The sequence below is a fragment of the Anastrepha obliqua genome, chromosome 2, assembly GCF_027943255.1.
Source record: "Anastrepha obliqua isolate idAnaObli1 chromosome 2, idAnaObli1_1.0, whole genome shotgun sequence".
NCBI lineage: Eukaryota > Metazoa > Arthropoda > Insecta > Diptera > Tephritidae > Anastrepha > Anastrepha obliqua.
In genome coordinates, this window is record NC_072893.1 from 133,850,795 (window position 1) to 133,878,609 (window position 27,815).

At 39.3% G+C, this 27,815-nt stretch overlaps 4 protein-coding genes across 18 annotated transcripts in view; 2 read left to right on the plus strand and 2 right to left on the minus strand.

Annotated features, from left to right (window-relative positions):
- LOC129238027 (mucin-2) overlaps nt 1-6,798 on the plus strand; it is a 79,780-nt gene extending 72,982 nt beyond the window's left edge. For 4 of the 5 annotated variants that reach the window (XM_054873060.1, XM_054873061.1, XM_054873062.1 and 1 more), the window contains 3 exons: nt 1,649-1,846; nt 1,910-2,206; nt 2,289-6,798. In XM_054873060.1, coding sequence (XP_054729035.1) covers nt 1,786-1,846; nt 1,910-2,206; nt 2,289-6,064 — 4,134 coding nt within the window. In that variant the 5' untranslated portion in view covers nt 1,649-1,785 and the 3' untranslated portion in view covers nt 6,065-6,798. The remainder of the gene's footprint in view (nt 1-1,648; nt 1,847-1,909; nt 2,207-2,288) is intronic. The other variant, XM_054873063.1, reaches the window with a different exon arrangement.
- Nucleotides 6,799-9,618: 2,820 nt separating this feature from the next.
- LOC129238817 (NADH dehydrogenase [ubiquinone] 1 alpha subcomplex subunit 10, mitochondrial) lies at nt 9,619-11,467 on the minus strand. The gene is made up of 4 exons (XM_054874009.1): nt 11,358-11,467; nt 10,384-11,107; nt 9,925-10,323; nt 9,619-9,856 (listed from the first exon to the last, which is right to left on the minus strand). Exons 2-4 carry the CDS (start codon nt 11,104-11,106, stop codon nt 9,761-9,763), a joined length of 1,218 nt encoding a protein of 405 aa, XP_054729984.1. The 5' UTR covers nt 11,107; nt 11,358-11,467; the 3' UTR covers nt 9,619-9,760.
- Nucleotides 11,468-11,895: 428 nt separating this feature from the next.
- LOC129236955 (coiled-coil domain-containing protein CG32809) overlaps nt 11,896-27,815 on the plus strand; it is a 33,117-nt gene continuing 17,197 nt past the window's right edge. For 6 of the 11 annotated variants that reach the window (XM_054871278.1, XM_054871279.1, XM_054871281.1 and 3 more), the window contains exons 1-8: nt 11,896-12,072; nt 13,352-13,492; nt 14,118-14,171; nt 14,267-14,385; nt 14,446-14,475; nt 15,980-16,151; nt 16,233-16,579; nt 16,647-16,709. In XM_054871278.1, the coding sequence (XP_054727253.1) occupies nt 13,390-13,492; nt 14,118-14,171; nt 14,267-14,385; nt 14,446-14,475; nt 15,980-16,151; nt 16,233-16,579; nt 16,647-16,709 (888 nt within the window). In that variant the 5' untranslated portion in view covers nt 11,896-12,072; nt 13,352-13,389. The remainder of the gene's footprint in view (nt 12,073-13,351; nt 13,493-14,117; nt 14,172-14,266; nt 14,386-14,445; nt 14,476-15,979; nt 16,152-16,232; nt 16,580-16,646; nt 16,710-27,815) is intronic. The other 5 variants (XM_054871280.1, XM_054871286.1, XM_054871287.1 and 2 more) reach the window with 1 other exon arrangement.
- LOC129236957 (uncharacterized) lies at nt 16,736-27,363 on the minus strand. Its single transcript, XM_054871290.1, has 6 exons — nt 26,761-27,363; nt 26,513-26,660; nt 18,653-18,746; nt 18,414-18,534; nt 17,877-18,098; nt 16,736-17,806 (listed from the first exon to the last, which is right to left on the minus strand). Exons 1-6 carry the CDS (start codon nt 27,130-27,132, stop codon nt 16,973-16,975), a joined length of 1,791 nt encoding a protein of 596 aa, XP_054727265.1. The 5' UTR covers nt 27,133-27,363; the 3' UTR covers nt 16,736-16,972.

The window sequence follows — 27,815 nt, forward strand, 5'->3', positions numbered from 1 at the left end:
TCAAACCCATCGACATTGCATGCTTATAAAAAATTGCAATCAATTTTGTTTTTTTTTTCTTCCATAAAACCGACAAATATATTATATTAGAAATTAAATTACGTCAGCACTCAGTGGAAAACACCTGAGATATTTCTAAACGTTGATAAAATATTGAGCAATGGAATCTTATCTTTTTACTAAAGCAGATAAGGCGAAGACATTTGACGCAATTCACTTTTGGCCGTGCAAAGTAGCCAAATAATTTAGATATGCTACACAAAATAAACAGCAGCTAAAACGAAAACAATATGATCAACTAAATTAGATATTCAGCCAGTACATATTAAAAAAAAAATTGTAATATGCGAAAACTAAATATTTGGAGACAATTGAAATAAATTAAATCATTTTACCTTGGCTCGTCAAAGGCGAAATTATCAACAGATCTACCCAGTGTTCGCAATCTGAACTCTCGACTTTTTTTACTTTAACAGCTAAAATAACAATTTTCTTGCTTAGTTTATGGTTAGAAATTTACAAAATAGTTTCCTTTTGCTGAACAATGTTGAGAAATATTAAAAAGGAATAACTGACATCGAAAATCGACTAATCATCCAAAACGAAGATGTAGGTATGTTGGCCACTTAGCAGTTGCGATTTGACGCGATCAGACTATTTTTTAGTATCTGCTAATTGAAAATTGCTCAAATAGAAATTGCGGTTGGGGAGATAAGTGTCGACACTAGAAATTTGAATAATGAAAAGTTGGGACTGTGAAAGTCATTTGAATGCCGTATTTAATGACAAGGTTTAATATTTCCAATAAAAAAGTTTAGAAAAATATTCATGCATCTTTTATTTACAGCCGAATTAAAGTAAATATCAAAAGTTAGATGCACCGCCCTATATTATCGTATAAAAAGAGCACCGTTCAGTTTCACCAGAGGTTTTTATAAGAGGGTTTTTGCCATTGGCTACCGAGGGTCAAGCGCTATTAGAAATAAACTTGTCCTAGCGCTGTGATGTTTTTGAAAATATAGAGGGTAGAGGAAATCATCAAAAATCAGAATTTCGGACTCAGTCACTGTTTTACATAGGAATTGGATTGTCTGGTTCTTGGGGGTTTTTAGATGTAAACTGGTGTATTCTGTATTTTATTTCCCAGTATCTACTAGATAAGCTTTCATTTTAATGCATACGCTGGAAATACCTATTGGTTGTCGAGTGTAAAGAGTGACTAAGCTCTAAGTTAATTCTGGTAATAAATTGCCGTTTTGTCGCAGTAAATCAGGTCTGCTAGCTCTTATATAAAAAACGTTTATTTGGCATATCAAGTTATGCAAAAAGAAATAAACTACAAAAAGGAATCAATAATTTGCTTGAAATTACTTGAATAATGTATTTCAGTCTCAACAATCCAGTCCATGAAATATCAATAAAAATAGTCAGTTATTTTAACCACAGTGCCTTTGAATTGTTTTCGGCCATTATGACTATATTGTATAGTATCTTCATTAATTATTCGGGCAGGTATTTTCTTCCACAACAAAGCCTTTGGGCTTTGCAAGCTGCACTGAAACAAAGGCATTACTGATAAGGTTTATAACCGCTCGCTTAGAAATGCTTTTCCACTTGGAGTAAATTTGCGTTTTTTCTTTAATTTTAGAATTCAGAACGTATGGTATTATGGCTCAGCGCATAAGTTGAATCACGGAACGGAAACAGAAAAATTCCACCAGCGTATAGGAGTGCGACGTAAATAATCTTTATTTTTTCTCTGGTCGTAGGTTGTACGCATAAATTATGAGCAGCATGAAAAATGGTTTCTCTACACTCAATCGTTGGTTGGGCAAGAAGAACAAGAGTGAGTTTTAAAAATCGTGATTTTCTAAGTTTGTATTGTTTTGAATGAATTATTTATTCACAGCCGATAAAGCCACACCCAATGGTAAGCTATCGAAATCGAGCACAAATCTAAGCAGTCTGTCCGTCTCGTCGACGAACATCAACGAAACTAGTCAGCTGGAATACAACCGCATCACGCCCTTGCCGGCAGCCACAAGCAATGCGCCCTTCGAACAGACCTTCCGCATTACCGTGCTTTTGCCAAAGGATCAGCTATATGTCGCTCGCCTGGGCGCAAGAGTACCACTCAGCAAACTGTTAGAATTGGTGTGTGAAAACAAACTTTTGGATGCATCCAAATATGAATTTAGAAATCCAGGTAACACTCTTTTTAAAAATGTAGTCAAACCAATTATATAACGAAGTTGTGCACTGTCTCTTCTGCATCTTTTTACATTCAGTTGACCCCAGTCAAGTGTATAGCTGCGATTTAACTATTGGCGCTGTGGGCCTATCTGAAATACGTTTGTGTCTCAAGTCCGAATCGTATGACAACTTCAACGCAGACGAAATTATAAAGCTACATCGCACTGCGATCATACGTGACTCCCTGTCCTCGTCCGAGTTCAGCAGTCGGTACTCAAAACATACAACGAAGACCACTAGTCCCTATAGCTCAAGCAATTCACTCAACTCGATGGATTCGACAGGTATGAACTGTGTTCGGACTCCGGTCACTCCGCCTGCGACCCTTTCCGCATCAACGCCTTCAAACAAACTTACTGCTCCTCCACGAAAGAAACGTGCGGCGCCACGACCACCGAGCCAGACCGCCATACCAGAGAAGACGGTGCTCGTGACTAATGGCGAAGCACAAACAAAAATGGCGCAATCAAATAACATTGAAAATTTCGAATTCTCAGATGATTCACTGCCACGAAATAATCGCTTCGCCTCAACGCCGAACCTGTCAATGCAAACCAATACTAATAGCATTGATTCCAATGGAAACATTAACAACCACTCCATTGAAAGTGAAGTAGAGTCAAGCCTGAATGGTTACGCGCAATCCGATGTAGAACAGGAGCAATCACAAGTACAACAAAAAAACGCACGTAACAAGTGTAGTGGCAGCGTACAGAATTTGTCTGGCTCAGGAGCCTTGCAACAGTCTATCGATTTCCCTGAGCCATCACCTCGTAAGCGCATGATACAAATAAAGAAAAAAGTAACTGCACCCGCACCACCACCCAGAGGTAGCATATATGCAGATTCAGATACGGTTTCTATAAAATCAATGACTCCCTCTACGCCAGACACGCCAGTAACTCCGTTAACACCGAACTTGGCAGAAACGGTCCTCGAATCGCAGACGACACTCAAAACTTCCCCCGACAGCAGTAACGATGAACGCGATTCGAAACCAATCAGCACGCCAATGGACTCATCCACGCCAGTACTTGAAAATACTTCTTCGCAGTCGGTGCAAACGTCTGTGGAAGCATTAGCTGTCGTGCCTAAGCCCCTACCAAGGGTAACAACAAATACTTCTGTAAATTGCATCACCACTGTTAGTAAAGACCCTGGATCTCCCCTTACAACAACGAATATTTCCAAAATCCTGCTAAATCGTACGCCAACGCCTGAGCCACGATCTATTTCTGCTGAATCATCGGACTCTTATAGCTATCTGAGCGCGCAAATCACAGCACCTGACACCACATTCGGTTTAGAGCAAGACGATGACGAACCACCAAAGCAAGCAGACTGCACTAGCTATCTAGGTACACATATAGCGACACTGAAAAATGAATCTGCTTTAGAGCACGATGATGAAGTTTTGTCCAAGCAGGCCGATTCAGGTATTGGCGAGCCGGTACCATCTCCGATACCAGACAGCCTGCCATCAGAGGGCTCGGCCCATGAAGGTAAATCAGTATTTGAGTCGAGCTCAGATGATGACGATATTGTTAAAATATATAATTTTAAACTCGGAAAAACAGTAGTCAAATCGCCACCCGAACCGCGAACTTTAGAAGATTTCGTTGTTTTATCCGCCGAGGCTCAAACCGACAGTGAGGATAATACACCAGCACCAAGAACGCAAGAAGCAACTCCAAATTTTTCTGATAGCGCATCTTGGAACTTTGCAATTCCAATATCCCCTCCTCCCAATTTCGCTGATGGACGGTTTACGAAAGGTTTTGAGAGTGAGAAACCATCAGATATGCCCATCACTCCCAAAATCAAACAACGGCCCGTACTAGACTTTCAATCAATTTCAAACACAGAAAATTATTATATCAAAGTTGCTAACAACAAAAATCACGAGGCCGCAGAATTGAGGGGAAAACAGACCAATATTGAAAAAACAGCAGTTTTACCAAGTCCAACCACACCTTTGAATGAGATCGTAGACGAGCTCTCAGCAATAATTAATGAGAATCGATTGGATTCGCTGATCAAAAAGACAGAAGATCAACCAAAGATTGAGGCAGCCAAACCAAACACATTATCGAACTTTAGTATAACAACAATCACACAACAGGCTCAAGACAAACAACCAGAGATAGCAAAACCTACTGAAGTTAAAACCGAAGTAGAAACCTGCGATACAGTAACAAAAATTGCAAACGATGAGCAGAGTTCTAACTCAATCGTGCTATTATTGCATCAAACGCATCTGGCCACAGATATTACGAACACGGATAAGTTATTGTCAGAGTCAAAAATTGAACAAAATGGCTTCAGTCCCAGCCGGAGACGTTCATCTGGCGAATTAAGCATTGGCGAATCGACTTCTCTTCAAAGTCCTGAGGTTATCAAAACAATTCTAAACTCCCGCAAAAATAGTTTCGCCAGCAATAGTGATGGCGAATCCAAAGCAGCAGCAGGAGAAACTGAAAAATTCGTCGAAAAAAAAATGGACGATAGGACTAATATTGCTCCAATAGCGGAGATACCAAAGAACTTTGGCGTTAAAGAGAATACCGAAGAAAAGAAACTCACATCTCCCGAACGTGGTGTCACACACATTTCAGAACGCACAAAACCAAAGGAGTTGCCCAAAATATACCGATACTCTGGACCGCCAAGTATTAATTTCTCTACCTGGAATGAGCGTCCTAAGGTACAAGTGTCCATCAAAAACGAAGGCGACTACATTTTTGGCGGCAAGAATGCGGACTGTCAAAGCGCTGCTGTTACAACGGCTGCCATCGAGATTAACACAAATTCACAGATGCGCAACAGTCGCGTTTCAATGCCAGCGAGTGTCTTCTGGGCCGAACGTGAGAATGCACCGCCGCCCGTATCACCTAAGCCTACAACAATTACGGAACGAATGGGAATACCCGAGAAAGATTATCGCGTGCCAATAACAGTTAAGCCGCTGCGCGATGTAACTGTTGAGAATGTGGACCAACATAGCCAAACAAAATTCCGTGCGCCGCAAGAGGAGGCAACAAAAACAGCGCATCGAAAATCGACCAGCATCACAACAGTTTTACTCAACGGAGATTCAGAATCGGAAACAAACAAAAACGAAGCAATTACCAAACGAACCTTCGCTACTACAACGCACACATCGACGTTGCCGCGCAGCAACGCGAACCGGTTCAGCATGCCGGCAGCAAACATAGTGGGTCCAGCGTTGCTTCGATCATCCTCTATTACCCAGTTGGAGGCTAACAAACCGAAACCCAATCAGACCGAAATACCCGCAGCACCTTTTGGCCAAAACACACTGCGCAAGACTGGGTTGAAGGAAATAATACTCGCCAAAGAGGCGGAGGCACACCAGAAGGCTGAGATTGAGACCAGTGCTCCTACACCAATTTCAAAGCACCAACAGTCAAACAATAAATATTCAAATACGATTTCAAACGGTTTCGTAAGCATAACAAAACCAGCACCAACAACAGTAAAAACAAGCGTCAATCAGAAACCGAAACCCATACAAAGTGCCAAATTGGAGCTGAAGCTCCAGAACTCGACTAGCGTCTATTTGAATCAATCGAGCACGAATTTAGCAACGACCATTACAACGACGTCTAATACTAAGTCAGCCGAAGCACTAGCGGCCGTCGCACCACCACCACCACCAGCGCCGGCCAAAGATGTGATGCTGCGCACACCAAACAACCGCACAACAACAACACCCAGCAGCCCAGATCCAAGGGATCAACTATTTGTAGCGATACGCAACTTTAAACGTGAAGATCTAAATCGTGTCTGAGGGGAAAGACGCGATCGCGCGCTGGGGGATGCGAGTAATAGTGAACGAAAGTAACGTAGATTGAGCGGAAATAGTCACAAAAATCTGGACTGAAATGTTGTAAATTATTGTTGTAAATGTCTTTTTATAAATACGTATATTAAAAAGGATTAGAGAGAAAAGTTTTTAAGCCGAAGTCAACGTAATTTTATTAGTTTAATTTAAATCGTAAGGAACGCGAGAAGTCATCTGCGCAAAAGCATAGCCGCGACTTCAGTAGCGGCTATCGCCCACCCAAAAAATTATGTGGGGTGATAAGTACGATTGTGGTGTAAATGATGAATAAAATTATACAATAACAAATACTTATATAAATAAACACTAAATATTTGAAGGATTAGCATAATCAAATACTGTATATTCTCAAAGTTATTAGTTTCTAAGCACCAAAAATTAACCAAATGTTTTTTTCGCAACCTGTTAGTTGTTGAATTCCCATTTAGGGGTTCTTGGCTCAACATTCAGGATTAAGGCGTACCCCAATTAAAATACCTAATAAATACTTCCATGTGGACTCAAATGCGGTCCAATATCTGGTGTAAATTATATCAATATTCAAATTAATCTATAAAGATGCGCTATTTTGTTTATAAAATGTTTTAATACGTTTTATTTATATCTTTGTATACTTCGTTTTATCCAAATGTATAAAGAAACACTAAAACGATAATAATAAACCCCAATAAATACTTAAAGTTTGCTTTTATTGTAACTCCTGTGCACCCAGAAGAAAGGTTAGTAGCGCATAAACTGGAATATAACAAAACTTCGTTTTTAAATGTATGATATTAGTGGCGTGGAACTCGCTACCTAGCACCACTTCAACCTACAAATAAATGAAAAATATCTATAAGTATTATATATAATTGGCGCTTACACCCTTTTTGGGTGTTTGGCGGAGTTCCTCCTCCCATTTGTGGTGTGCGTCTTGATGTTCAGTTGTAAGCTGACTCCAAACGGCAAATGTTTTTAAAGGAGTTTTTTTACAGCAGAAATACACTCGGAGGTTTTCCGTTGCTTACTGAGGGGCGACCGCTATTAGAAAACAGTTTTTCTATCATTTGATGTTTCATGAACGGAGACTCGAACCTGCGCACTTCCAAATAGTAGTCACGCACCAACTCATTCGACTAGGCGGCTGGAAAAAATATCTACTTTTATATAGAACTTTATTTATACATTGAGAAATTGATCCATAGTAGGTTCGATGGCAATAAGTCTTATTTTTTAAAGGTAATGATTTTCTGTGACCTTTTTAAAACAATATTTTCGTACTTTTAAATTGAAAATTTTAAAACCGTATTTTTGTACATTTAATTGTATTCCAATTGTTCCCACTTTATGACCTCTTCTCAAGAAAATATGGACGAGATTGAAAGACCTAAAATAATTTTGTGAGATGGAAATTTCGTTTAAAGTTTATTTATCCTTTTTAAGTAATCTTATATTCCGGAATTCAAACAGCGAAAACTCGATTAATTTTTTGTATGTATAAAGAAATTATGTGCAATAAGAATATCAAGGAAAGGAGTAAAACCGTTTAATCATTGGTATTTAAAAGTAAAAGTTTAAATGTTAAATTTCATTGGTTGAGATACGACTATATATGTACATTCGTCAATAAGATTTTACGTTGCGATCGGAGAGGGCCTTGCTACTGCCAATTTTTTGTTTTTGTTCATATGAACGTATGTGAAGTTTCATTTCAATCTGTCAATGCATTCTTTATTTTCAAGCCATTTAGTATCGACGTGTCACAGTATTTTCTGCAATGGAAAAAATCAGGTGCCGTGCAGTACGAGTAATTGAATTTTTATTTTGGAGGATTTAAAAGCAAAGGAAATTTATGAACGAGTGTTGAAGTGCATAAGACATTTTCGCTATCAATAAGTACAGTTGAATGATGGGTTGCTGAATTTAAACGTCCACATACAAGCCTTGAACACGATTCATGTCAAGGTCGTCCAAAAACAGTAACAACACCAGAAATCGTGGAAAAACTACAGAATTGCGTATTGGAAAAGCGTCGAGTAACTGAAAGAGATTTAATAGAAGTCCTAGACATCACATTTGTTAACAATGGAAGAAAAACATATTCGAGTGTGACTTTCTTAGCAATATTTAGGGTGTTTTCGAAAGGATAAATTGGAGTTTGTGATTTTCATGATTTTTGAACGTCTGGAAAGCCTAACGCTTTTGCGTGCTATAACCCGCTCAACTTTGCTCTGATTGGCTTGAAATTTCGACACGTAATTCAGAAGCTTCAGCCTTTCTAAATAAGCAAAAATCATAAGAATCGTCAAACACCATAACTGTCAAATCTGCTGAAAAAGTGCTGTAACTCCCTCAATTTTGCTCTGATTGGCCTGAAACTTTGGCATATTACTTTCCAGTAAAAGTGATATAACTCCCCCAGCTTTGCTCTGATTGCCTTGAAATTTCGACAAGTGGATTAATGTTCAGGGGCGCTATACTGAATAATAAAGTTTTGTTTTAAACCATAAAATTGCATTTTTCTTATCGAATCGCAAAACTTATTGTAACTAGTACCTGGTATGTACAGTAGGATGCGCTATTGTTTTTCCATTGGAATATATATTAAGAATTTCCAAAATATTTCGGAAAATATGAATATTTACTGTTTAACTATATTTATATTATTTCAAGAGAATAGATGAGTTCAAAGTTAAAAGGTCTGTGGGAAAAATCTCTAAAAATTTGATCAACAGAATCAGAAATGGTGAAAATTGCTAAGAAAAATCGGTACGTAAAGTGTTAGTTTCCAAGAAATGAAAAGGGTTTTTGGCACATTTGGACATTATTTAGACATTTTTATGCAGACCTTTTAAGCATAACTTCTTGTTTTGTAGCAGTATACTTAACCCCGTGAGGGCAGTGTAGATTATTGGCCGTCTTCGTCTAAGCATAACTTCTTCCTCTGAGGCAATTTTTCGGAAAAAAATTTTTAATAACTAGGTTTACTCGCATTTATAAAACAACTCGATATTTGTAACTATTTTTATATGGATCCAGCTTCAGATCTACGGGAATATTTTTGCGAAATATTTTGGCAGAAGTCTAAAAATATATAGGTTTTATAATCCCAGTGGAAACCCCACAATTTAATGTGGTGTCACACCCATATACATCCATACATATATATACGTACAGTGGGTAATCAGTCAATTAGCACGCTGTGAATGATAAGCATTAAGCCATTTTTTTTTGTGTTGTTTATTTACATACTTTTATTCAATATATTTTTATTTAAAAAACGTTTTAATGCTTAAGATATTATTTCATTTAAGCCATTTCAATATTTTGTATCTTCACCGTTCAGCAGTTCTTGATCCGAGTTTCTTTCCTACTGCTCCATATCAATGTTTCCACATATGTTTTTTCTTTTTTTTTGATAATCTGTCGTTATGTTAATGCGAAACTAAACTAATAATTTACTCTCCATCGTTCTCTACCTTTTCGTTTTCATCGTTGGAAAATAACATTGAATATCAGTATTATGATTTTCGATACAAATCGTTCTCAGCTACTGGTTTTTATTTAGCTTTTCCATTATCCTCTTCTTTCTATTTTAAACACAGCATTTCATACCGTTATTTTCTTTTATTCAAAATTTACTAACAAATAACTGATGACTGTTTACATTGGCTCATTGATTCCCACTTTTGTTTTAGTGAGCAAACCGGTGTCACCCATGTCTTCATTGTAGCCAGGACGATATTTCATGCCAGGCGCCTGTTAATTAAACCAAAAATTGTCGATGAGTATAACCACAGGGTCTAGTTCTGGAAGACGATACTCACATTATACCATACATCGCGCCATATCTTACTGCTATCGGCATCGCGCACCAATTCCGGAACGTCATAACGTGGTACGTTGAAATAGTTCATCAAAGTGCTTTTTTCATTGCAGTACTTAATTCGGGCCTCGCACCATTCGGATTCGAGTGGAAAACGCCAGTCCTTCATTTTCTTGTTGTGGTGGTCCACTTCGAACTGCCCAAAATCTATGCGTTCGATATCTTCAACCACAACTTCCGTCTCACCGCCAGCAGTCCAATCGTAAACTAAGATTTCAGCATGAGTGCTGATATCCTTAAGGAAGTGCTGTTTGTAGAACGTTTCAATGTCCTTTAAGTAGCTATCAGTGAACACATTTGAATTTACTTCGTAGTTGATATTGCGGGCCTTGATACGTTGCTATATTTAACGGAATAAAAAAAATTAGATAATGCTTACAATTCACAGATTGAACTTTACCTTAACGGCATCGACTGGGCAGTCCAAATAGATCACCAAATGCGGCTTAAGCAGTTCACTAATAGTATTTTGACGAATTTCATAATACACCGAATGGGCACCACGGGAGATGTAACCGTTCTTATGCATTGCTTCCAAGAACACGAAGTCCGAATAGCAACTTCGATCCAAAACCACACCCTGACCAGTGGAAAGGACATGTTGCAAGGCGTCTATGTACTGTGAATATCTCAGCATGTACATGCGTATCTGGAACTGCGCAGCCAAGGGATGGTTGGGCTCACGGCAAAAGTTCGCCACATCATAGGAACGACAGAGTTCTGGCAGCTGTGGATCTAATTTGCGCATATCATAGCCATAAGAATTGATATAAATCAAATCCAAATTGACTTCGGGAAAGTAGCACATTTCCAATTCATCAGCTAACTCTTTGGCAAACTTGCTTTTGCCCGCACCAATTGGGCCCTCAACGCAGATGACTTTGGAGTTTTCATCCATACGCTTCGATGTTTTATCGAAAAAGGAATTCAACACAGTGTAGTTCTTTTCCTTATATGGATATGGAGCGGCTTTTGGTACTCGTGGGCCACCACGCATAGATTTACCCATGATGGTGCACTTCTGCGTTAGAGCCATTGGAGACGCCGATTGGGGATTCAACAATGCGGGAGCAGCATTACGGCCGCAGAGGCGCACAATGCCCACACGGAAAACGGCAGCCATACTGAAAATCAAGAATAAAAAAATGTATTATAGTTTAAAACCTTTACGGAACGATGTACGATTTGATGCGAAAGACCATTGCAACCAGTCATTACATCACAGTTTCGCCAATGAAAATGTGCCATTTGTGATTTAAGCAAAACACTAATTTTCTAGTGCAAAGTTTTAAACATATGTAAAACCACTGCAAAGCCGAGTTATAAACTATTTGTTTTATATAGAGTAAGGTGATTGTACAATATTTTTCCCACCTTAGCACAATTTATTCGGAGCTTCCCTTTTATTTTCCACACAAGAAATTAGAAGACCCATCACCAACAGCTGTCAATTTCGGCTGTCAGCTGTCAGCTGTGACGCTGCTTGGCAGCACTGGATCACTACAGAGTGATGAGGAGCAATAAAATACGAATCCAAACAAGATGAGATTTGTGTAAATAATAGATTTACCTTTTGAGACCGGTTTTTCAGTGAAAATTCAACTCTGCTGTTAACATGCTAAAATAAGTTTTAACACCCACTTTTGCAGCCTTAAACCTGGTTTCAAAACTCACCACAGTTAAATTAGCACTAAAAAACGGACCGAAAGTGTGGACACTTGTATTTATACCAGTGAACAACTTTATTAAAATTTCAATGCTTTATCTACTTAGAATGTTTTGCCAGAACTTCAGTTTTGAAAGCACTGCTTAGTTTTGGTGAATTATGTGTTCAAGGCGGGATCGCGTGTACAAACACCGCGCAGCCGCGGAAATGAAATTTCCCAAATCCTGTGCACATTTAGGGCGGAAACTCTTTTATGATATACCAGAAATATTTGGCATTACAACGTATCGAACGGTTTTCAAAAGCGGTCAGAGTCATACGCTTCATCAAAAATAATCATAAATATTTAAATTTTTATTTTAGTTGAGCAGAAAATAATTTAAATGCTCCCAAGATTGCAGCACACCTCGAAGTTTTAATTAGGTGTGTAAATGAAGAACCATTTATTACATATACAATTGGTCAAGTGCGTCATACATTTAGGTGTGCAGCGGAGCGCTCAAGTGCTTAAATTTAATGATGCTGTGGATATACGAGTTTCCTCTGCAAAAATTGATTACGCTAAATGTTTTGTTAAAAAAATAAATAGTGATTTAAATTATTAAATTGTGATAAAATTGAACTCTCCAGATTTAAAGACAAATATTTTTCATTACCTTACTAGCAAAACAGAAATGGAAAATGAAATTTTAAACAAAAAATATTAATTTTCTATGTTTCGCATAATTTGCACAGTCACATAAAATATAGAGGAAGTCACGCACTACAAATCGCCAGTTCTTACAGTTCTTCTTTGTACACGTCAATTAAAAATTGCCAAACGAGTACCTTTAAAACCAACAACAGTAGACGAACAAGCAGCCTTTTGCACAGATAGCTCCTCTATTTGCTCGCACTCCGACCCCCACCCTCCAGGGTCAGTGAAATATCAAAACGCTTGTCGTCAGCAAAGAATGCTTTCACCGCACTCCTCCCGCCAACCCAAACGCACTGTGCAATGATATGCACAGTCCGTTGCACAGTTTAAGCGTCACTGTCGGTTGTGCACTTGTCGCGAAATTTCAGCGCACCACCCCAAATACCAATGCAAGGAAATTAAATAATTTCCCTTTTGGTGAGAAATGCCGTCGTGCATGTGGTCGGAGCATGAGCATTGGCACTGCATGCCGGCTAAATACACAATAGTTGTTGGGTACGCTGTTGGCTTGCGGCGCGGCAAGGGCGAGAACTACGTCGAACCATATTTTGAAACATAAACAAACAGAATATTCGCTGCGAGGATGTGTGGGACATAGGCAGCACCTGCTTCATATTTACTTTTGTTTTGTCTTTTCTCTTTCTCTCTCTCTCTCTCTCTCTCTCTCTCTGTGTTTTACTCGTGCAATGTTTGCACTGCAGTAGAACGTTTGCACTGCCTTTAGCCACCTACAAAATATTAAAAAATGGAGCAAAAAATCGGTCATTATAAAATCCAAAGACCTATGTTACGACACTTGTGTAGCGAAAATATTTGCCCAGAATTTCTAATCAACTGAACTGGCCATTCAAGTACTGGAGACACTTACCCAATTGCCTAAGTACACAAGCTCCACACACTTACTTCAATATAAAAACATACAAACATACCATGCATATGTATATGTACATTGATACTTGCCCAATGCTAATGCCAACATTTAATGCTTTCCGGTCGACGCCGCAGTCGTCGCAGTCCAACCAACACATACGAAGTGCCACACGATGCTGATACGTTGGAAGAGCAAAGATAAAAGTTCATCGAACCAGAGCAGCAGCAACAGCAGCAGTAGCTCATCAAAGAAAAAACGAAAAGGACGCGAAGGAGGTGGGTATTGGGGTAAATGTGAATATTTAAACAACTCAGGTTTGGAGTAAGTCCATATTAGAATGCGCTTATACATATGCATGTACATATATGAGCAAACACGGGGGGTCAGTGTGGGTGTAAAATCCACATGTGTGCACTTTGCCTGATTGTGCATTTCCGTGTGCAAAGGTGTCCGTTGAAATCAACACTCATAGCATGAACGTGTCCGCATTTGTTTGTTTGTTAACTCTATTTTGCCGGTGGCAATACTCATTGGTCGACTAACATGGGGATCACAAGGATAATCACTTGTTTGTCTATTTGGAATAAGCACACGCACACTCGTGCACCAGACTACAGAATAGAAAGTCATTTTCAACGTCATGTCAATTTATCAAAAGAGCAGACTGCAGGCACAGTGATTTGCGTTTTTCTACTTTTCCTGACAAGCCAAATGACCAGCAATTTCTCTTCAAAGCTCGCACAATGTGCAGCTCTGACACCAAGATGGCGAATAAATTCAGATAATTGCTTATCCTTGGGGAATATAACCCAATTGAAGTCAAAATTAATTATGCTGGACTTTAACGAGGGTCTATTATGTTTTCACCCACTGCATTCATGTTTTATACGTTGCTTCCAGAAGAAGACTGGCAAAATGAAGCGAAAACAGGACGTCTGCCGACTAATGAGCAAGGTAGGCCTATATAATATAAGTAAACCCATTCACTCTATTTACGAATTTATATTTAGTTGATATATCAATAAATACACTTTGCTTTGTTTTTACAGCGAACGATCATCGGCGCGGCCTGCGCCGAGACGATCCGCGTCGACACACACTAGGTGGGGATATGATAATGTATGCTGGTAATCAGGGCCAGCAGCAACAACGCGCCATGGATCTAGAGGTAATTTATACATACAAAATTTGCATAATACATAGTAACATTTCTTTTCTCGGAAAATAGATGAGCACGAGGGCACAAAAGAACAAAAAGGTATTTACAGAAGGCAACTTTGAATCTGTGTTTAAATACATATAAAAATTTGGAAGTCTCCATTACATTATGAGTAAAAGGAAAAATATGCTATTGACTCTCGATGTTTTCCAAAACAGCAGTTCGAAAATTATCCTATTTTAGCTTTTTTGCATTTTCTTCTTTTTCTTAATTGGCGCGATAACCGCTTACGCTATTTTGGCCGAGTTTAACAAAGCGCGCCAGTCGTTTCTTTCTCGTACTAACCGGCGCCAATTGGACACACCAAGTGAAGCCAAGTCCTTCTCCACCTGATCTTTCCAACGCAGAGGAGGCCTTCCTCTTCCTCTGCTACCACCAGCTGGTACCGCATCGAATACTTTCAGAGCCGGAGCGTTTGTATCCATTCGGACGACATGACCCAGCCAACGTAGCCGCTGGATCTTTATTCGCTGCGCTATGTCTATGTCGTCGTAAAGCTCATACAGCTCATCGTTCCATCGTCTGCGATATTCGCCGTTGCCAACGTGCAAAGGTCCAAAAATCTTACGCAGAGTCTTTCTCTCAAACACTCCAAGCGTCGCTTCATCGGATGTTGTCATCGTCCACGCTTCTGCGCCATACGTTAGGACGGACATGATGAGAGTCTTGTAGAGTGTTAGTTTTGTTCGTCGAGAGAGGACTTTACTACTCAATTGCCTACTTCGTCCAAAATAGCACTTGTTGGCAAGAGAGATTCTACGTTGGATTTCAAGGCTGACATTGTTATCGGTGTTAATGCTGGTTCCTAAATAAATGAAGTTTTTTACAACCTCGAAATTATAACTGTCAACAGTGACGTGGGTGCCGATACGCGAGTGCGCCCACTGTTTGTTTGATAACAGGAGGTACTTCGTTTTGTCCTCGTTCACCACCAGACCCTCTCGCTTTGCCTCTTTATCCAGTTTGGAGAAGGCAGAACTAACAGCGCGGTTGTTAAGGCCGATGATGTCAATATCATCGGCATACGCCAGCAATTGTACGCTCTTATAAAATATTGTGCCTGAGCGATTAAGTCCTGCGGCTCGTACGATGCTCTCCAACATCAGGTTAAAGAAGTCAGACGACAGCGAGTCACCCTGTCTGAAACCTCGTTTGGTATCAAACGGCTTGGAGAGGTCCTTCCCAATTCTGACGGCGCTGCTGGTGTTGAGCAACGTCATCTTGCATAGCCGTATTAGTTTTGCGGGGATACCAAATTCAGACATCGCGGCATACAGATAACTCCTCTTCGTACTGTCGAATGCAGCTTTGAAGTCGACGAAAAGATGGTGTGTGTCGATTCTCCTTTCATGGGTCTTTTCCAAGATTTGGCGTATTTTTTGCATTTTACATTCTCAAAATATAAATACTTTTGGTAAAAAATGGCGATTTCCAAAATGTTGCAACTTTTTATTTCATTTAAAGAATTTTTTAATGTTTTTTCCGCATCATTTAATTGCCATTTTTTCTTAATTTGAATAACTTTTTTGGTTTTTTATTGAAGAATAATGTGCCACGTGGCTATACGCCCCTGAATCAAGGACCCTTGTTCGACGATGACCCGGGTATTATGTCAGAGGTGGAAACCGCAAGCACTGGTTTCCGACGTGGTAATAAACAACGCTCGTCGTTACCGGTAGTTCGCACTCCTTCGAAAACGTTGGAGCGACCTTTAGGTGAAATGAAAGCTTCTTACTATCATATTTCTCCGTAATTACTAAAACCACCTTTACCAATTACTAATACGACTATTTCAGGCTTAGTATTTCTGCAGTACCGCTCGGAAACGAAACGCGCACTATTGCCTAACGAAATCACCTCAATAGACACGGTGCGCGCGCTTTTCGTGCGCTCCTTTCCTCGCCAACTGACCATGGCATACCTGGAAGGGCCGAATGTGAAAATCTACATACATGATGCCAGCAAGGACATGTTCTATGAACTGGAGGATGTTCGTTCACATTTGCGTGAAATTCGTGATCGATCTGTGCTACGGCTATTTGAATCTACAGAAGTAGCTGCTCCGCCACAAATTTTACCTGGTGGCCCTGGAGTACCACAACCGCTCCCTCAAGTCACGCCCAACCATTGGGACCAAGACCAGGTAAGAAACTCCTATATAGCTTTTTGAAATATTAGTAACCGGAAGAAATTAAAATTTTGCTTCCCAGAGTTACTTCAGTGAGCCAGAATTCGATTCAGATTACAAGCATCAACACATTCACAAATCAAAGGTGAGTTTTTTATTTGTTAAATAATATTATATAAAATAATTTTAAATAGGCATAGGCAAACATACATATATACATAAAGTTCGGTAAAAAAAATAATTTCTAAAAATTAAGCTAATGAATGCAAGCATTACCGACAGCATAGGCCGAAGCTCAAAATTAAATGCGTTTTGAAAATGCGCCAACACATGAAACAGCCACAAATCCCTCTAGCGCTCAAATAACACTCTGCTGACTAGTGCCGTCCCTCTTACGCGCCATACTATCTAAAAATTGCCACATCCGCCCACACTTAGTCCCTTGAGTGCATTGTTCATTTGCTCCTTCGCATCCTTCCATGCAAACACGATTGCTCCTTGAAATGGTTCCGAGTCACAAGCACTACACAGCGCTATTACCGCCTTAACTTCCTCCTCGGCTGGCTCGCGATCATGTTCGTGAATCTCCGCTTCGATATTCATTTTCTGAGTCAAATCCTGCTTGAACTGTTGCCCCCCAAAATCGGCCAGGCCGTCATACTTGAAATTGTTCCCGACCAACGGGTCGTCCACTACACTTCCGTCCTCAAGCAATACCAGACCACGTTTCTGCAGATTCTTCTCTGCCAGCGCTGTCGGTCGCGTCTGCCCAAAAGCGGCAGCACGCTTTCGTATCACTTTTTGACCAAAGGAAGTTTCCGTATCGTTGGTTTTTGCCTGACGCTTGAAGAAAATGCGGGTCTCCGTTTCGTCAATAAACTGCACGTTGGCCGGGTTGTTGAGCGTACTATATTCGCGCGTCGTTGAACTGGTTTGCACGGTCTTCGGTCGCACTGCCAACGCCGCATTCGGCTGCGCAATATGTCCCAATAGTTGTTGGGATACCAGCCGTGAGCCGGTATTAATTTGACCATTCACAAAATTGGTGTTGATGGTGACGGCTTGTTGTTGGTCGGACATTGGAAAGATCGTGTTTTCACTGCCCGCCAACTGCTGCACCGGCTGTGTTAATTGTGACTGCAGCAACAATTGCTGTTGCTGTGGTTGTGCAAGATTTAAACGCACGCGAGTTGGTATCTGTCCGCTAGCCAGTAGGCTATGCATTGGTAGTGGCCGATTTATCTAATAGTCAGAGAAAAAGAAAAATATTACATTCGGTCAATTCAGTGGTAATGCCAAATGGTAAACTCACAGCCGGGGGAGCTCTTGTTGTTGTTGATAGCTCCAGTCCCTCGTGATCGAAGTGATGAACATGGTGATGCTTGTGGTCGCGGTGAGCCTTACCCGCACTAAGAGCTATATGATAAATCTGGATCAATGTGATTTCGAAGTGCAGGCCCTGAGACAAATCACCCGTCGGCGAAACTCCACCCGAGAACAATTTGCCTTTCGCGGGTATTGTATGACTAACCAACTGCAAGAAAGCAAGCAAACCATTATTTTTAGGATAAATTAATTGGTACTGTGTGCAATGGCCATAGGAGCATTGAGCGGCGGAGTTTAATTCTTTAACTTCATTTCCTCCAATTGCCCACAGCTGGCTGCCATCGACTGTTTACTATAAACTATCCGATTGCGGGTGTTGACTCGTGGCTATTGGCATTTGGGTTACTTTATGCAAACTTAAAACCAAAAAACTGAAACCCGCACGCCCAGCAGCTACTCGTACCACTCCACACTGCGAACAAAATAGAGTTGAAAAAAAAAACAAAAAACCATAAATCCTCACCGCATTGTGAAAGCCACGCCCGACGCGCTCTGACTTCACCCAGACCTGCCATTCACCTGTCTTTCCATTCCAAGACGAACACTGATGATGCCACTGGCGCACACGCAATGGATAATTGAGCCTGCAATTAAACGTGGCGCAACCGCAGCCACAAACAAGTGGAATCAATCAAATTTCATAACTTTTCTAGTATGACACAAATTTATAATTTCAGCATAAGGATTTTAAATCGTGCTTACCTGTAAACCTGCTGACCTTTTATGGCCATCGAAATAAAACTGGAATTTTGTGAGTTCGAAACCCAAAATTGGAACTCACGCGGTTCATCCTTAACTGGCATTTGTGGAATTTCAATAGTCAGCAGCAATCAGCCATAGCAAAAAGCAAAGAAAACAAAAAATAAAAAAGGAAAATGCGAGCATCAATATATTGGACTTGTTGCATATGAAAATGTGACAGTAAAATTGGTTAAAAGTCAGTCAAACATGTTCGCCTTATAAGGCTTTTTTCGAGAAATGGGAAAATAGTTAATCGGGCCAATGCAACAATCGAGTGGCCTACTCTGCAGTCCACACAAAAGCAAACTCATTCATTTTGAAGTAAACTTTGTTAAATGAATGGACAAGAAAGGAATCAATGGAATTTCGTGAGGAATGAGATTCAAATAAATTGGCAAATATGCACGTTAGGGATTTAAAGAATTCTAAGACAAGAGTCTATGCATTTTGCACCTCATTCGGTTAACATTTTTTCACAGCAGGGTAATTAATTTGTAACCAAAAATTTAGCCACAATTCTTGGAAGTTCTTAAAAACTACTAAAGTTTTTATTTATCTATTATTTGAATTAAAGCTATATCTATATATATAAAAATGAAATGATGTTCGTTTGTACGCATTTTTTTGGGCCGATACGAGGCCAATTTTATTCGTTCTTTTTTCATATTATAGGGATCCACTAGAGGAAGGTTTTTAGCAAAAAAAAAATTTCTTTTAAATATTTTCTTCATATAAAAAAAAAGAAAAAATCAAAATATTGTGCAAAACAAAACTTGCTCGATTCTTAGATTATAGTAAGTTTCGAATCGACATTCATTTTATGTGTACAAAAATATATTAGAAAAAAATTGTATAGTTTTTCAAAACATTTCATTTTCAACTATTAACAAAGATGTGGCAGTGGCAGTGGCAGTGGCAGTGGTGCGCCATTTGAAAATGTCTATGCGCAAGGAAAGCAGCGGGAGCCGGCTGGAGGATGATAGTTACCGATAAGTTTTCAGAGGTTTTGTTGAGCGTGTGTGCACGAAAGCGCGGAAATGCGTTTGCTAATTTATAGTTTTCTCTTTGAATGAGTTTTAGTTAATTTGTTTTCTTAACTTTCGTTTACTTCATTTTCGTGTCTTCTGTTGGAGCTACGCTGCATTTGCAAAAGAAAAATTTTGAAAATATTTAAAATTTTTTTCGTTTTTTCTGCTTAATTTGTTATTCTTATAAAGTAGTATTCGGAAGCGATAGCAAAAAGAAGGCAAATACTTGACGCTACTTTTTACTTGCATAACAAACAAAAAAACGGTAAGGATTACTGGAAAAGAATAATTTTCATAGAAAAATACGTATTTCTCTACTGAAAATACACGAACGGCAAGTACCGACAGTAAAAGAGTCGATGTAGTATAATAAAGAAACTGCTCAATGTATTATTATTCTTCTTATAAAGTAGTATTCGGAAGCGATAGCAAAAAGAAGGCAAATACTTGACGCTACTTTTTACTTGCATAACAAACAAAAAAACGGTAAGGATTACTGGAAAAGAATAATTTTCATAGAAAAATACGTATTTCTCTACTGAAAATACACGAACGGCAAGTACCGACAGTAAAAGAGTCGATGTAGTATAATAAAGAAACTGCTCCGCTGCCACAAAAAGGAAACTGCAAACATATCTGATGCACACTTTAACGCATGGTTAACCAAAGTTATTTCAACACACAGTTATCCTGCTTATGAAGTGTTATGGAAGCTAGAAAAGAAAAGAAATCATTACTCAAAAAAGGGTTACAACAGTTTCATGCGGTAGAAATAAATGCATTCTTCAATAAACACCCAGACACACACTTAAAGGGGGTTTCAATAGGTGCACTCTCACTTTGACTGTGTACAGCAGATCGATTACATGCCAAGGCATCCCTGTATTTTGGACTAATATTTATTTTTTTTGAAAATTGATTTATTCAAAACGAGTAAGTTCAGAGCGCGCAGATTCGATAATCAATGCATGAAATACCAAATGATAGAAAGTTTTTATAATAGCGGTCGCCCCACGAAAAACCCCGCCACCGACGGGACGCGGAGCTCGGCCAAACACCTAGAAAGGGTATAACCGTCAATTATTATATACACATACATCTATATATATAAAAATGAAATGATGTTCGTTTGTACGCATTTTTTTGAGCCGATACGAGACCAATTTTATTCGTTCTTTTTTCATATTATAGGGATCTACTAGGGGAAGGTTTTTAGCAAAAAAAATTTTTTTTTAATAATTTCTTCATATAAAAAAAAGAAAAAATTAAAATATTGTACAAATTGTGTTTTTAGTGAAAATTGCCGCAGAACTTGCTCGATTCTTAGGTTAAGTTTCGAATTAACATTCATTTTATATGTACAACTTTTTTTGAATAAATATGCGAATTTTTCCTTATTGTGAAACGATTTGTGTCGTGTTGCTAAGTTGCAAATTTTTTTCGACGCGGAGTAAACATAAACAACAACATGTTTATGATACAGTCATGAATAATGTTAGCCATGGAACTGATGGATTGTTTTTCTTGGATGCTTCTGGGGGAACAGGAAAGACCTTTTTGATTTCATTGATATTAGCAACACTTCGATCAGATAATAACGTTGCATTGGCACTCGCTTCTTCCGGAACTGCGGCTACATTACTGGAAGGTGGTCGCACAGCACACTTGCATTAAAGTTGCCTTTGAATATGCAGGTAAATGAAACACCAACATGTAATATTTCGAAAACATCTGGAATGGCAAAAGTTCTTAAAGTATGTAAGCTCATCGTATGGGACGAGTGTACTATGGCACACAAGAAACCATTGGAAGCACTTGATAGAACTTTGAAAGATCTACGAGGAAGCCAAACAGTCTTTGGAGGTGCCATTATTTTATTGGTTGGAGATTTCAGGCAAACATTACCTGTGATCCCAAAATCTACGGCTGCAGATGAAATCAATGCATGCTTAAAATCATCGTATTTATGGAGACATGTAAACACGCTTACACTTGCTACAAACGTACGTGTTCAACTACAGAACAATCCATCAGCAGCTGAATTTTCACACCAATTACTGAAAATCGGAAATGGCCAAATGTCTGTCGATCCAACAGGAATGATTACATTGCCTAACAACTTCTGCACTTTTGCACTGTCTAAAGAGGCATTGATACAGAGTGTATTTCCAAACATAGTTCAACATTACAAAAACCATGATTGGCTCAGCGAAAGAGCAATTTTAGCTGGGAAAAATAAGGACGTCAATGATATAAATGCAGCTATTTTGGATCAAATACCTGGTGACATAGTTGCATATAAGTCAATGGACTCTATTACTGATCAAGATGATGTCGTAAATTATCCAACTGAATTCTTAAACTCACTCGATTTGCCAGGCGTACCACCTTATAATTTACGGTTAAAAATTGCAGCACCGATTATTATGCTGCGCAACAGTAATGTGCCACTACTTTGCGACGGTACCAGACTCGCTTTGAAGAAGCTAATGGGTAACGTTATCGAAGCAACAATTTTGAAAGGGAAGTACAAAGGAGAAGATCACTGATTCCGACGGGTTTACCATTTGATTACAAATGTTTGCAGTTCCCTATTCGCCTTGCCTTCGCTATGACAATTAATAAGGCGCAAGGACAGTCTCTACAAATGTGCGGTATTAATTTAGAATACCCAATTTTTTCTCATGGACAAACGTATGTAGCTTGCTCACGAGTAGGTAAACCATCGTCATTATTCATTTACGCGAAAGATGGAAAAACCAAAAACGTTGTCTACCAAAAAGTGTTACAATAAAGTTCGAATGAAATTGTATCAAAGAACTTGCTTTGTTTTGTATTAATTTTATTCTCTTTTAGCAAATCATTGAATTTATCGCCTAGCGAAGCGGGGGAGGGTACGCTAGTACATATAAAAAAATTAAGCCGAAAAAAAGTGTGCATTTGTCCGGGGTAATCTCAGCAACGCGTGTAAGGAAAATAATGAAAGTTTCACACATTGTTGGTGTTGCTTTGGCAAAGGTTTCTGTGAAGTTTGGTTGAAATCCGATAACGCGTGTGTGTGCGGTGCATCGGTTAAGTGAGTGTGTTTTTGCTATTTGCCGCACGTATTTTTTGTACCGCACATAGCATTCATTAGAATTGAATACATTTTGGTCGTGTGTGTCTGGGCCGGTTATTATGAAATTTGGTATATATATATTTTTTTCCACGGAGAAGGTTAGTATAATATGCTTATTGATTCCACTCGACACCAGGTGGCGCTGCCGAAGGCCAAAACGAGGACCCGGGTAACCCTAGGATGTATTTTTACATTGAGGGTATCAAATCAAAGCTACTGATGAGTGCTTTAATACAGAGTATTTTTTAGATCTCTGAGTGACCAAGGTCTCGAGATATAGCCGAAAAGGTGGACCAAGGTACCCTTGGATGTGTTTGTACAATATGGGTATCAGATGGAAGCTGTTGATGAAAGCTTTTAAGTGAAGTCATTTTTACTGCCCGTTTCCGGGATAAAGAAAGGAGATGGAGCTGGGGATGGAAGAGGAAAAGGAATAGCTACAGGAAGAGGAAGAGAAAAATTAAAAAAAATTCTAAAAAAATTTTAAAATGTTACATATACGCTTATTATATAAACGTTAATCTGAAGTCAGCTATAGTGAAAAATTCATTGTATCATTGCCGGCGTGATTGGTGATCGTTTCCTTAATTTTTTGCAGAAAGGTTATGCTAATATGAGATATTACCTATATCATTCATATATTTACGTATTACCTGTGTACTCACAAATATACGGTTGAAGCAAGTATATGTCAGTTTTTTTACTTCGCCTGGAGAAGTTTATATAAATTTAAGAAGAGTAAATAGAACTTATTTTATTTCAGACTTCCCGCAAAAAAGTCATTTGCACCTGAACACATAGCTGGGTTAAAGCGGGGGGGAATAGAACAGTTCTCTTCTCCTTCTCCGCTTTTTTGCACACGTAATTGTATGGGATGAGTGCACGATGGCACATAAAAAGTCACTAGAAGCGCTTGATAGGGCATTAAGAGAATTACGTAGTAAAAATGAAATGTTTGGTCGTGCCTTAGTGCTGCTGGCAGGTGATTTTAGACAAACACTGCCTGTTATTCCTCGAGCAACTGTAGCAGATGAATTGACTGCATGTTTGAAATCATCATATTTGTGGAGACATGTTCAAACACTCAAACTAACTACAAATGTACGTGTTCTAATGCAAAATGATCCATCAGCTGCTGAATTTTCACAGCAATTATTGGATATTGGAAATGGCAAAGTTCCTGTCCATAATTTAACTGGCTTAATAACTTTACAACCAAACTTTTGACAAATAAGTCAAACGAAAGAACAGTTAATTCAAAGTATTTTCCCAAATTTGTCTCAAAATTACAAAAATCATGATTGGCTTAGTGCACGAGCCATCATGGCTGGCAAAAATAAAGATGTGAAAGAAATGAATGCGGCTATTTTGGCTAACATACCAAGTCCAGAACAAGCATATCGATCCGTTGACACTGTTACAAATCAAGATGATATTGTAAATTATCCCACTGAATTTTTGAATTCCTTAGATTTACCTGGATTACCGCCACACATGCTAAACTTGAAAATAGGAGCACCGATTATTATGTTGAGAAACATAAATCAACCACGACTATGTAATGGTACAATGGATTAACAGTTCAGAGATTGATGAATAAACTCATTGAAGCAACAATTTTGAATGGAAAATACTCTGGTGAAGACGTTTTAATACCGCGAATACCTTTGATACCATCGGATATGCCGTTTGAATTCAAACGTCTTCAATTTCCTGTTCGCCTTGCATTCGCGATTACTATTAATAAGTCACAGGGCCAAACTTTATCAATTTGTGGTATTGATTTAGAATACCCATGTTTTTCTCATGGCCAACTTTATGTTTCATGCTCAAGAGTTGGTAAGCCATCGGTATTGTTCATTTATTCAACAACGAATGGAAAAACGAAGAAAATTGTATACCAAAGAGCATTACAATAAAAAAAGTAATAAAGTAAATCACATCAAACGTTTTTTAATTGCTACTACTATTTAAAACTTCTTTCATTGCTATTCATGCGTGAGAATTTTTATAAAAAACGCACAGTATTTTTCGGCTTAATTTAATTAATTAATCTAGATTTTTTTAAAGACGACCAGGGGAACGGGCGGGTTTTCGCTAGTTTTATAATATTTATGCATCTAGCTGCAATTCGTATCACAATAGTTTTAAAATCGCAAAGTGAATACAAATTCCATTCATTGTATTTTGCTGTGCACATTAAATACGTAACCGCATACGACACTTAAGATGTGTTTACATGAAATCTACACAATTTTAATTGATCTATCAGCTGTAAATATTAATGGAATCTCAAACAAAGGCTGAAACAAGTTTCAGAAATTCCCACCAACCGTGATCAAAATCATTGCCAAGACATGAGAGTTCATCAACTCAGAGAAGCAACTGCAAGCAAACCGGAAAAATTATTGTGAAGCACAATAGCTCAACTACATATACGCATACATATATATGTACATATGCTTTGCAGCATCTTATTAGTTACCGCGTTGTAGATTTGTGACAGCTTCGCACGCACTCACATTAACTGCATCATTCACTTACGCTTTCGCAGCGACAGTCGATTAGCAATTGGGGAAGTCTGGATGATCACGTTGCCTGAGTAGCTGACATTCATCTGCAATTAGCATTTGCATTACACTACCCAATTTGCTATCGCTGCGTGCCTCTCTTAGCCCCTCCACCACTCCTGTGACTTATCAATAATTTCTTGTCATATTCCGTCGATAATACGCGCACAAAGTGCCAGCCCATTATAGCAAAACATTTCGTACCATAGTTTTATGAGATGATGATATTACGACCGTTATTGCGTTTGTTGCTTCGCTTATTACTGGTACCGTGTGGCGTTAAATTGTGTCAAATGCTGAAACCTGTAACTTCAATTATGCAACTTTGGCACAGACTTGTGATGTGTGTATGTAAACCTAGTTTTGCAGTAGCGAAAGCCAGACGCCAGCGGAGGCTGCATCAATTACGAGCGGTACACGCTATGTGCTACATTGCGGCATCGTGGCAGAGGAGCAGGAGCTGAGGTTGGAGTCACTGTAGGCGATATGGCTCGTACGCAGCACTGCGACTTGGGTGCTGTCGTGTGGCCACAAATTATACTCTCTTGTGTGCCGATGAATATTTTCAAACTGAAGACAGCAGGAAGTTTGCTTCCTTTCACTTTTTATGTAGCTCATAATAACGGTGTAGTTGCATAACTTTCTTCTATTAAGCAGAGCCCAGCGTTGACGGTCGCGCTGTGGAATTTCGAATTTAATTGTTTCCCTTGAACAAAAAAACAAACGTTACATGCTAATTTCGTGGCGTGGTTGTCTGAGTCGGTATCCAAAACACTTTTTGTGTGAACTGTAGCGGCGCATGAATACACGCACTTAGTCTAAAGAAGGGAAGCTGAGGGGATTGAGGTCGAGTCGTAAGGGGTCGTCGCTGCAAACAGGTATCCACAGCAAAATGGTGTCACGCCACACCCAACACACGCGCTCAAACCAATTTATTTACAATTGTAACTCAATTAGCATTTGCTTAGAAAGATCCAAATACAAAAATTGAAAAATTAAAATAATTACTACACAAAGTCGAAAACTGCAAATCGCCGCTGCCTAATTAACCCAATTGAAAAAGATTCCCTAGGCTAGTAATCTTTTACTTACATTTACCACTTACCCGAATAAGTTAACAGCACGTGATCCCCGCTGTGATTTGTGTAGCGCGACCAGAAGCAGATTGTGAATTGATTCAACTCTGGCAGTTCATTCTCGTAAGCAACGGTACCGTCGTGATTGAAGGCATACTTTTTAACCGCACACTGATCCTGAAGAGGTGATTAAAGACAATAGAAAAACACAAGTCACTATAAACCAATTGATCCATTAAAATTCAAACAACGCATCGCACTTGAGCATTTAAATTACCTGATTGTAGTCGCCACCACCGAATAAATCGCGTTCATACTCGAATTCGTCGGTATCGAACTTCAGTCCGGAATGTGCGCCAGGCAAAGTCCCTAAAGGCGCCGATATTGCCACGGCATCACTAATACCAGTAATCACCTTGCTCGCGGATTCCTGTGGCAACAATGGCGACGACGAGTATTCCGCACTTTCGGCGGAATTGCCACCAAGGGTTAACGTTTTGGCGCTAGTTGCCGATCCAGGATGTGATTGCTGCAGATTGAAAGAGGTTGTAAACGAACCACCAACTATGGGCTTCCAACCAAAACTTAAAGGCAGCAGCCCTAGAAGTCCTGACACAAGGACATACACACGAAACCAACTCCACTGCATTGCTTGGTCAAATATAAAGTTCTTCAAGTTCTTACAGTTCTCCACATAAAGAAAAACAAACAATATCACTTTTCCACTTTTCCTATTTCTCCTATTTCACTACTTTCTTTACTGAATACACTTTCGTTTTCGCATTTAAAGTTCGCAACTTATTTATTGCATTTGCGTTTTCAATTCACTTTTATTATGTGTCTTCGATTTACGAGTGACTACACGTAGTTGCACGTCTGCACGCGACGATGGCTCAAACTTTATTGGCAGTCAACTGTAGTGGTGGTGCATGTGGAAGCGTCTGTGGCTATGCGACTTGGACTGGGAACGCGCGCGCAGCCAGTAAACAAGTTTGGTAGCACAACAAGCACGTCCCTACATTACACCCCTGCCGCCTGCCCCTGTCGCAGTGAAACAAACGATTGAATAGCTGCAGAGACGATAGCACAGCGCTAATCCGCGCCAGTTCCAATCACTACCAACAAATTTCATTCATTCATTCAGCCGTCAAATGCATTAAAGACGGCAAAGCCGCCGTCCAAGTATCATTTGCAAGCGTCGGCTATGTGTCGAACACTCAAGCAATTGACAGCCGAACTACGAGATAATTGCCGACGGGCAGCGGCATTGATGCCACAACTCTGCTGACTGATTGTTTACACTTTTTATGCATTTATAAGCAACAAGAGAAA